Raw genomic sequence first — 10,000 nt, forward strand, 5'->3', positions numbered from 1 at the left:
CCCATTTCGGTCCAGTTCTGGAAGGACTGACCTATTATCTACTTTTTTCCCCCCCTCTTTACAGACAGTCCGACGTTTACTTATTCGGTGGTTCCGACTGTTCCAGCTCACCCAGTGCCCGCGAGGAACCCGGTGAAGACAGGTGAGCCAACATTTGCCAGGGCCAGTCATGTGACCTACTTTCTGGCCTTAGAATGAGCCAAATCAGACTGACCGGTTGTCTCCTTGTGTGTTGTCCTAGAGCCGTTGTATGACGATGTACGGCGAGGAAGCTGGAACTCCACCACCGGCTCCATCCAACGAGGTACAATGCCGATGTGTTACTGTAATATATGGTTGGCCTGTGCTTCAGTCATCCAGGCAGACAGAGGGAGCCCTTGAGAACTCCCCGTCTTTGTGACATTGGATAGATGATGATGCTGGTTATGGCTGGGCTTCTACTGGAGTACTCATCTAATACACGGCTCCAAAAAATGAAAGGAAGACTTTGAGAACCCATCAGATCTCAATGGGGAGGAATCTCCTGCTGGATCTCTATACTGACATGGATGGGGGGATGGGTGAGGAACGTAAGGACGCCCCATTGTTGGATGGAAATGAAAATGATCGACCTACAGAGGACTGAATTCAAAGACACCCCGAAAATCAATTTAAAAAAATGTTGCATCAGGCGAGTCCATTTGGCTGAAATGTCATTGCAGCAACTCAGAATGGTCCTCAGTAGTCTGTGTGGCCCCCACGTGCTTGTATGCATGCCTGACAACGTCGGGGGAGGGTCCTAAAGAGACCACGGATGGTGTCCTGGGGGATTTCCTCCCAGATCTGGACCAGAGCATCACTGAGCTCCTGGACAGTCTGAGGTGCAACCTGGGGGCGTCGAATGGACCGAAACATGACATCCCAGAGGGGTTCTATTAGATTTAGGTCAGGAGAGCGTGGGGGCCATTCAATGGTATCAATTCCTTCATCCTCCAGGAACTGGCTGCATACTCTCCCCACATGAGGCCGGGCAATGTCGTGCACCAGGAGGAACCTAGGACCCACTGCACCAGGAGGAACCCAGGACCCACTGCACCAGGAGGAACCCAGGACCCACTGCACCAGGAGGAACCCAGGACCCACTGCACCAGGAGGAATCCAGGACCCACTGCACCAGGAGGAACCCAGGACCCACTGCACCAGGAGGAACCCAGGATCCCCTGCACCAGGAGGAACCCAGGGCACACTGCACCAGGAGGAACCCAGGACCCACTGCACCAGGAGGAACCCAGGACCCACTGCACCAGGAGGAACCCAGGACCCACTGCATCAGGAGGAACTCAGGATCCACTGCACCAGGAGGAACCCAGAGCCCACTGCACCAGGAGGAACCCAGGGCCCACTGCACCAGGAGGAACCCAGGGCCCACTGCACCAGGAGGAACTCAAGACCCACTGCACCAGGAGGAACCCAGGACCCACTGCACCAGGAGGAACCCAGGATCCACTGCACCAGGAGGAATCCAGGACCCACTGCACCAGGAGGAACACAAGATCCACTGCACCAGGAGGAACCCAGGACCCACTGCACAGGAGGAACCCAAGACCCACTGCACCAGGAGGAACCCAGGACCCACTGCACCAGGAGGAACCCAGAATCCACTGCACCAGGAGGAACCCAGGGCCCACTGCACCTGGAGGAACCCAAGATCCACTGCACCAGGAGGAACCCAGGACCCACTGCTCCAGGAGGAACCCAGGACCCACTGCACCAGCGTCAGGTCTGACAATGGGTTCAAGGATTTCATCCCAATACCTAATGGCAGTCAGGGGTCCATTGTCTAGCCTGTAGAGGTCTGTGCGTCCCTCCATGGAGATGCCTCCCCAGACCATCACTGACCCCCCACCACAATGGTCATGCTGAACCATGTTACAGGCAGCAGAACGTTCTCCACGGCTTCTCCAGACCCTTTCACGTCTGTCACATGTGCTCAGGGGGAACCTGCTCTCATCTGTGAAAAGCACAGGGGACCAGTGGTGGACCTGCCAATTCTGGGGTTCAATGGCAAATGCCAATCCAGCTCTATGGTGCCGGGCAGTGAGCACAGGGTCCACTAGAGGACGTCGGGCCCTCAGGCCACCCTCATGAAGTCTGTTTCTGATTGTTTGGTCAGAGACATTCCCACCAGTGGCCTGCTGGAGGTCATTTTGTAGGGCTCTGGCAGGGCTCATCCTGTTCCTCCTTGTACAAAGGAGCAGATACCGGTCCTGCTGATGCGTTAAGGACCTTCTACAGCCCTGTCCAGCTCTCCTAGAGGAACTGCCTGTCTCCTGGAATCTCCTCCATGCTCTTGTCTCCTGGAATCTCCTCCATGCTCTTGAGACTGTGCTGGGAAACACAGCAAACCTTCTGGCAATGACAAGTATTGATGTGCCATTCTGGAGGAGTTGGACTGCCTGTACAACCTCTGTAGGGTCCAGGTATGGCCTAATGGTACCAGTAGTGACACTGACCCGAGCCAAATGCAAAACGAGTGAAAAACAGTCAGAAAAGATGAGTGGGGAAAAACTGTCACCTGTAAAACCATTCCTGTTTTGGGGGTCGTCTCATTGTTGCCCATCTAGTGCACCTGTTGTTAATTTCATGAACACCAAAGCAGCTGAAACTGATGAACAACCCCCTCTGCTACTTACCTGACCAGATCCATATCCCAGGAGTGTCATGGACTCGATGCGACTCGGATTACAAAGTGTTCCTTTCATTTTTCTGAGCCGTGTATATACTGTGACCTCCATCAGATTTGGCATTTACAGCCAGACGAGTAAAACCTCCGAATACATCGATGAAATACATATAAAGGACTTGCCTTGTCTGTCAAAGAATTTGACTTTCTGTCTATCCAGTCCCGAGATTTTCACAGCTCTGCCACACAGCTCGGTCAGGCGGGTGACACCCACCTTCCCTGTTACATTCAGTGATATCATCTCGGATCCCCAAACCTGCTGACTTGGCAAAAAAGGAGCAGCAGGAGGCTGATGAGTTCATCTCTCTGCTCACGTTGCTGTCTCCTCCTATCCTTGTCAACACATTTGCATGAAGGTCATCAGACTGGTTCCCAGTCCCGTCCCTCTCCCTCTCCCAGTCCGAGTGCTGCTGTATAGAGGTTTTAAAGAGGAAGATATCAAATCAATATCACATTGTAATATCACATTGCTCCTCCCGAGAGCCAGCCCACTGCTTGCATTAGGGCTGAGGGCGCTCGTGAGAGCAGTACTGAGGCAGGGTTCTGTGATGTTTTCAGAAAGCTATGTACAGCCCCTGCTGGCCCCTCCCACCAGCCATGGTCAGTCTGCATTGCATAGAGAAGCACAGAGACCTGGTGATGACATCACTGTGTCCATAATAAGGTATGAAAACGGAAAGGGTTTATTTAACAAGCTCATTAACATGAGGGGGGGGGGAGGAGGAATTGGGGAAGGTAAAAATAAGCAGATTAAACTTCAGTTTTATTGCCCGGTCACACCGCTGCGATTTCAGGATGGATGAACTGCAAATCCCAGCAGCCTTAGCGGCCGTGGGCTTGTAGTTGTTAATGAGTTAGCATGGCGCTGTGGAGCTCTGTGGAAGTTCATTCAAGCTTCTTGTCAGAATATCTGCTCGGCCGAACACCCCGTACATCCCGTACATCCTGTACATCCTGTACATCCCGTACACCCCATACATCCTGTACATCCCGTACATCCCGTACATCTACATACACCCCATACATCTCCATAAACCCCGTACACTCCATACATCCTATACACCCCGAACACCCCGTACATCCTGTGCATCCCCGTACACCCCAAACACTCCATACACTCTGTACATCCCCATACACCCCATACACCCCATACATCCCTGTACATCCCATACACACCAAACATTCCCATACATCCCCATACACCCTGTACATCCCATACACCCTGTACATCCCGTATACCCTGTACATCCACATAGATCCCCATACACCCTGTACATCCCCGTACATCCCCATACACCCTGTACATCCCGTATACCCTGTACATCCCCGTACATCCCCATACACCCTGTACATCCCGTATACCCTGTACATCCCCGTACATCCCCATACACCCTGTACATCCCGTATACCCTGTACATCCCCGTACATCCCCATACACCCTGTACATCCCGTATACCCTGTACATCCCCGTAGATCCCTATACACCCTGTACATCCCGTATACCCTGTACATCCCCGTAGATCCCCATACACCCTGTACATCCCGTATACCCTGTACATCCCCGTAGATCCCCATACACCCTGTACATCCCGTATACCCTGTACATCCCGTACATTCCCATACACCCTGTACATCCCGTATACCCTGTACATCCACATAGATCCCCATACACCCTGTACATCCCCGTACATCCCCATACACCCTGTACATCCCGTATACCCTGTACATCCCCGTACATCCCCATACACCCTGTACATCCCGTATACCCTGTACATCCCCGTACATCCCCATACACCCTGTACATCCCGTATACCCTGTACATCCCCGTACATCCTCATACACCCTGTACATCCCGTATACCCTGTACATCCCCGTAGATCCCTATACACCCTGTACATCCCGTATACCCTGTACATCCCCGTAGATCCCTATACACCCTGTACATCCCGTATACCCTGTACATCCCCGTAGATCCCCATACACCCTGTACATCCCGTATACCCTGTACATCCCGTACATTCCCATACACCCTGTACATCCCGTATACCCTGTACATCCCCGTAGATCCCCATACACCCTGTACATCCCGTATACCCTATACATCCCGTACATCCCCATACACCCTGTACATCCCGTATACCCTGTACATCCCGTACATCGCCATACACCCTGTACATCCTGTATACCCTGTACATAACCGTACACCACATACATCCCCTACACTCCCTACATCTCTGTACACCCAATACACCCCATACATCCCCTACATCTCTGTACACTCCCGTACACCCCATACATCCCCATACACTCTGGGCACCCCTTACATCCCTGTACAGTCCGTACATCCCCTACATCCTGTACACTCCATACATGCCATACACCCCATACATCCTGTACATCCTGCACATCCCATACTTCCCCATACACCCCGTACATCCCGAGACCTACATGGTATTAGCCATCTACTGATCACTGGAGCGATGCTTTCCAGGTTCCTTTGGACAAAAATAAGAAATGCACATTTTTTTTACCTGCAAAAAATGTGCGTTTATTATTTTTGTCCAAAAGGTGAACTTATCCTTTTAAATCGCAGTGGTGTGACCGGTGACTTAGGCAGGGATGCTGACTGCGTTTCCTGATGTAAGGACGACTTTATCAATGAAGAGTTAGGTTGTCGCTAATGTAACACACTGAGTATGGCTGTTCATTTCTGCAGGATCTCCTCCTCAGACGCCAACCATCAGCAGCACCGCCGGAGCCATACGGGCCACTCCAGGTAGGTTGGGGAGACGGGTGCAGCTGAAGTTCCGACATTTATTCTTCTACCCCTCCCCCGGGAGGAGCCCCCTGGGGGTCTGATATCCTATGTTGGAGTATTATAAACAGATTATCTCAGCATAAAACCTTCTCAGGACAAGAATTGTCAGCTGGCCTGGAAATATTTTGCCTTTCAAATACTTTTTTTTTCAAGTTGGAAAGTCCCTGCAACCTCAACCTTCATTGTGTGTAAAACTTCCCAGTTCATAAAAAGGTGCATGGTGAAAAAAAAAATATTATCGCTAATATGCTCATCGGAGCCCAATCACTAAAATAATCTCGTTGAAGATTTAACATGTTAATGCCACACCAACACGCGTGTTCAATATTTCGAAATCTGCCGCTTTGATGAACCGCTACCAGCCTGTAATACCCCTTGATATCCAGGCGGGTTTTTCGGTTTTATTTTTGCGATAGTTTGATTGACAATCACTCAACACTGAATCCAAGCGAGTTTATATCTTTTTTTTTATACCCTTTTTAAAGCTTTTATTTCAGCTCCCACCGGTAACGTCCAAATAGATCAACTCAACTCTTTCAAGATTTCCATACTTGGATTTAATTTTTTAAGGGGCGTTCCTCTTTTTGTGAAGAGCTGCTGAATCTAAGCTATTGTGTCCAGTGATAATTTAACTGACCCATCAAAACTGTGTATCCACCATCTAGTTCTCACCTTTTGTTTGGACCTTTGTTGGACATCCCATTCCAAACAATGGCAGTCAATAGGAGTTGCCCCCATGCCCATCCTTTGCAACTTTAACAGCCTCCACTCTTCTGGGCTGTGTCTCCGGGATTCCTGTTTAGCCTAAATAACGTTTGTGAGGTCAGTACTGATGTTTGATGAGAAGACCTGGTTCCTATACTGTGTTCCAATTTATCCCAAAAGGTGCTCAGTAGGGTTGAAGTCAGAGCTTTGCACAGGACATTCGAGTTCCTCCACATTAAACTGGTCAAACTATGTCTTTATGGAGATGTTGGTTGAGAAGACCTGACTCATTGCAATTCATCCCAAAAGTATTCAGTAGGGTTGAGGTCAGGGCTCTGTGCAGGACACCTAAATTCCTTCACGCCAATCCAGTCAAACCATACCTTTATAGAGATGGTTGAGAAGACCTGGCTCATTCCAAATCATCTCAAAAGTGTTCAGTAGGGTTTAGGTCAGGGCTCTGTACAGTTCCTTCACCCCAGACTAGCCAAGCTATGTCTTTATGGAGATGAGTCAGAAGACCTGACTCATTGCAGTTCATCTCAAAAGTGTTCAATAAGGTTGAGATCAGAGCTCTGTGCAGGACACTTGAGTTCCTCCACACCAAACTGGTCAACTCAGGTCTTTATGGAGATATTGGTTGAGAAGACCTGACTCATTCCAAATCATCTCAATTGTGTTCAGTGGGGTTGAGATCAGAGCTCTGTGCAGGACACTCAAGTTCCTCCATACCAAACTGGTCAACTCAGGTCTTTGTAGAGATGTTGGTTGAGAAGAGCTGACTCATTCCAATCTATCCCAAAGGTGTTAAGTAGGGTTGAGGTAAGGGATATGTGCAGGACAGTTAAATTCCTTCACGCCAATCTAGTCAAACCATGCCTTTATGGAGGTGGTGGAGAAGACCCGACTCATTCCAAATCATCTCAAAAGTGGTCAGTAGGGTTTAGGTCAGGGCTCTGTACAGTTCCTTCACACCAGACTGGCCAAACCATGTCTTTATGGAGATGAATCAGAAGACCTGACTCATTCCAGTTCATCTCAAAAGTGTTCAATTAGGTTGAGATCAGAGCTCTGTGCAGGACACTTGAGTTCCTCCAAACCAAACTGGTCAACTCAGGTCTTTGTGGAGATGTTGGTAGAGAAGACCTGACTCATTCTTATTCATCCCAAAGGTGTTCAGTAGGGTTGAGGTCAGGACTCTGTGCAGGACACTCAAGTAGCTCCACACCAAACCGTTCAAACAATGTCTTCATGGAGATGTTGGTTAAGAAGACCTGAATCATTCCAAATTATCTCAGAAGTGTTCAGTAGGGTTTAGGTCAGGGCTCTATACAGTTCCTTCACCCCAGACTGGCCAAACTATGTCTTTATGGAGATTAGTCAGAACACCTGACTCATTCTAGTTCATTTCAAAAGTGTTTAATAGGGTTGAGATTAGTGCTCTGTGCAGGACACTCGAGTTCCTCCACACCAAACTGGTCAACTCAGGTTTTTATGGAGATATTGGTTGAGAAGACCTGACTCATTCCAAAACATCTCAATAGTGTTCAGTATGTTTCAGGTCAGTGCTCATTACAGTTCCTCCACACCAAACTGGTCAACCCAGGTCTTTATGGAGATGTTGGTTGAGAAGGCCTGACTCATTACAATTCATCTCAAAATGTTCAATAGGGTTGAGATCAGAGCTCTGTGCAGGACACTTGAGTTCCTCCACACCAAACTGGTCAACTCAGGTCTTTATGGAGATGTTGGTTGAGAAGACCTGACTCATTCCAGTTCATTCCAGAAGTGTTCAGTAGGGTTGAGATCAGGGCTCTGTACAGTTCCTTCACACCGGACTGGCCAAACCATGTCTTTATGGAGAGGTTGGTTGAGAAGACCTGACTCATTCCAGTTCATCTCAGAAGTGTTCAGTAGGGTTGAGATCATGGCTCTGTACAGTTTCTTCACATCAGCCTGGCCAAACCATGTCTTTATAGAAATGAGTCAGAAGACTTGGTTCAATCCAGTTCATCTCAAAAGTTTTCAATAGGGCTGAGATCAGAGCTCTGTGCAGAACACTCAAGTTCCTCCACACCAAACTAGCCAAATCATGTCTTTATGGAGATGTTGGTTAAGAAGACCTGACCCATTCCAATTCATCCGAAAGGTGTTCAGTAGAGTTGAGGTCAGGGCTCTGTGCAGAACACTCAAGTTCCTCCATACAAAACTAGTCAAACCATATCTTTATAGAGATGTTGGTTGAGAAGACCTGACTCATTCCAGTTCATCTCAGAAGTGTTCAGCAGGGTTGAGATCAGGGCTCTGTACAGTTCCTTCACACCAGACTGGCCAAACTATGTCTTTATTGAGATGTTGGTTGAGAAGACCTGACTCATTCCAATACATCCGAAAGGTGTTCAGTAGGGTTAAGACCAGGGCTCTGTGCAGGACACTCGAGTTCCTCCACACAAAACTAGTCAAACCATGTCTTTATTGAGATGTTGGTTGAGAAGACCTGACTCATGCCAGTTCATCTCAGAAGTGTTCAGTAGGGTTGAGATCAGGGCTCTGTACATTTCCTTCACACCAGACTGGCCAAACCATGTCTTTATGGAGATGTTGGTTGAGAAGACCTGACTCATTCCAATTCATCCGAAAGGTGTTCAGTAGGGTTAAGGCCAGGGCTCTGTGCAGGACACAGGAGTTCCTCCACACCAAACTCATCAACCCATGTCTTTATGGAGCTGGCTTCGTACACAGGGTCACAGTCCTGGTGGAACAGAAAAGGGTCTTCACCAAACTGTTACCACAAGCTTGGAAAAGAACAATTGTCTACAAAGTCTTGGTATGATGAGGCATTAACAGAACCCTTCATTGAAAACACCTGAACGCCATCATACGGATGGGGGTTCACATTAACTTTGACCTTATAGTATTTTTGGTACGCCACAGTGAAAGAAAAACGCCCAATAAAATTAGTCATCGTCTATCTAGGAAATAATGGGTTTCCTGGGTCTGACTTGGCATTGTCATTCTCCTGCATTTTTAGCTGGAGCCTGTTGGGCTGAGCATCTTATAAGATAGGAAGGCTTTCTATGTCTTTCCTTCCCCCACCCCCCCAACTTCTAATACTCCCGTTCTTTATTTTCCAGACCCTTATCAGGTGTTGGGGCCAACAAGCAGTCGCCTGTCCAATCCAGGTGAGTGACACGTTAGTCAACCTGATTGGCGTGTTCATTCTCTCCGTAGATTAAAAGAGTTTCTTCTTTGAGGTTCTTGATAATAAGATGGCAGGGTGGAGCGGAGCTCAAAGAGACAGCAATGAGGAAAGCATTGAACTGGTGAAAACTGCATCTTGTTTATTCTGTACTTATCGCTCAGATGAATTTAAGACTGTAAATCCCCGGGTAAATGTTATGGTACAGAGAACACATTCATTTCCAGGCGGGGGGTCATCACTCTAATTATCCTGCATGGCCTCCCTAAAGCTGCCCACCCAACACCATGTCAGTTTACCCCGTAGTGAGTACATAAACATCAGACTGATGTAATCCTGATCACGCAGCATCTTCTCCATGTGTCCCGCTGATTGCAAGCTTCTCAGGTTTCACCGCTCTGTTAATGAGGCTCCTCATGCAGGTGGTAATGGGGGGGGGGGCGGTATTACCGTTGGGTCTTGCACCTAATTATTGGACAAACATGTCGGTGTTTTTATAGAGTATTTGGCTTATCACTGATTACCTCTAATTACCCCTCCATGGCTTTCCGTGGGA

The 10,000-nt window shown here is 48.5% G+C and overlaps 1 protein-coding gene across 1 annotated transcript in view; it reads left to right on the forward strand.

Annotated features, from left to right (window-relative positions):
* Positions 1-64: 64 nt before the first annotated feature.
* Positions 65-10,000, forward strand: part of LOC149427312 (transcriptional regulator ERG homolog) — a gene marked incomplete at its 5' end in the record, with an annotated part of 14,022 nt that continues 4,086 nt past the window's right edge. The window contains 4 exons of the mRNA XM_089668142.1: positions 65-142; positions 242-304; positions 5,439-5,498; positions 9,380-9,427. Of these exons, the coding sequence (XP_089524268.1) occupies positions 65-142; positions 242-304; positions 5,439-5,498; positions 9,380-9,427 (249 nt within the window). The remainder of the gene's footprint in view (positions 143-241; positions 305-5,438; positions 5,499-9,379; positions 9,428-10,000) is intronic.

The sequence above is a fragment of the Staurois parvus genome, unplaced genomic scaffold (genome assembly GCF_062004578.1).
Source record: "Staurois parvus isolate SC_StPar_1 unplaced genomic scaffold, SC_StPar_1.0 ptg003893l, whole genome shotgun sequence".
Classification (NCBI taxonomy): domain Eukaryota; kingdom Metazoa; phylum Chordata; class Amphibia; order Anura; family Ranidae; genus Staurois; species Staurois parvus.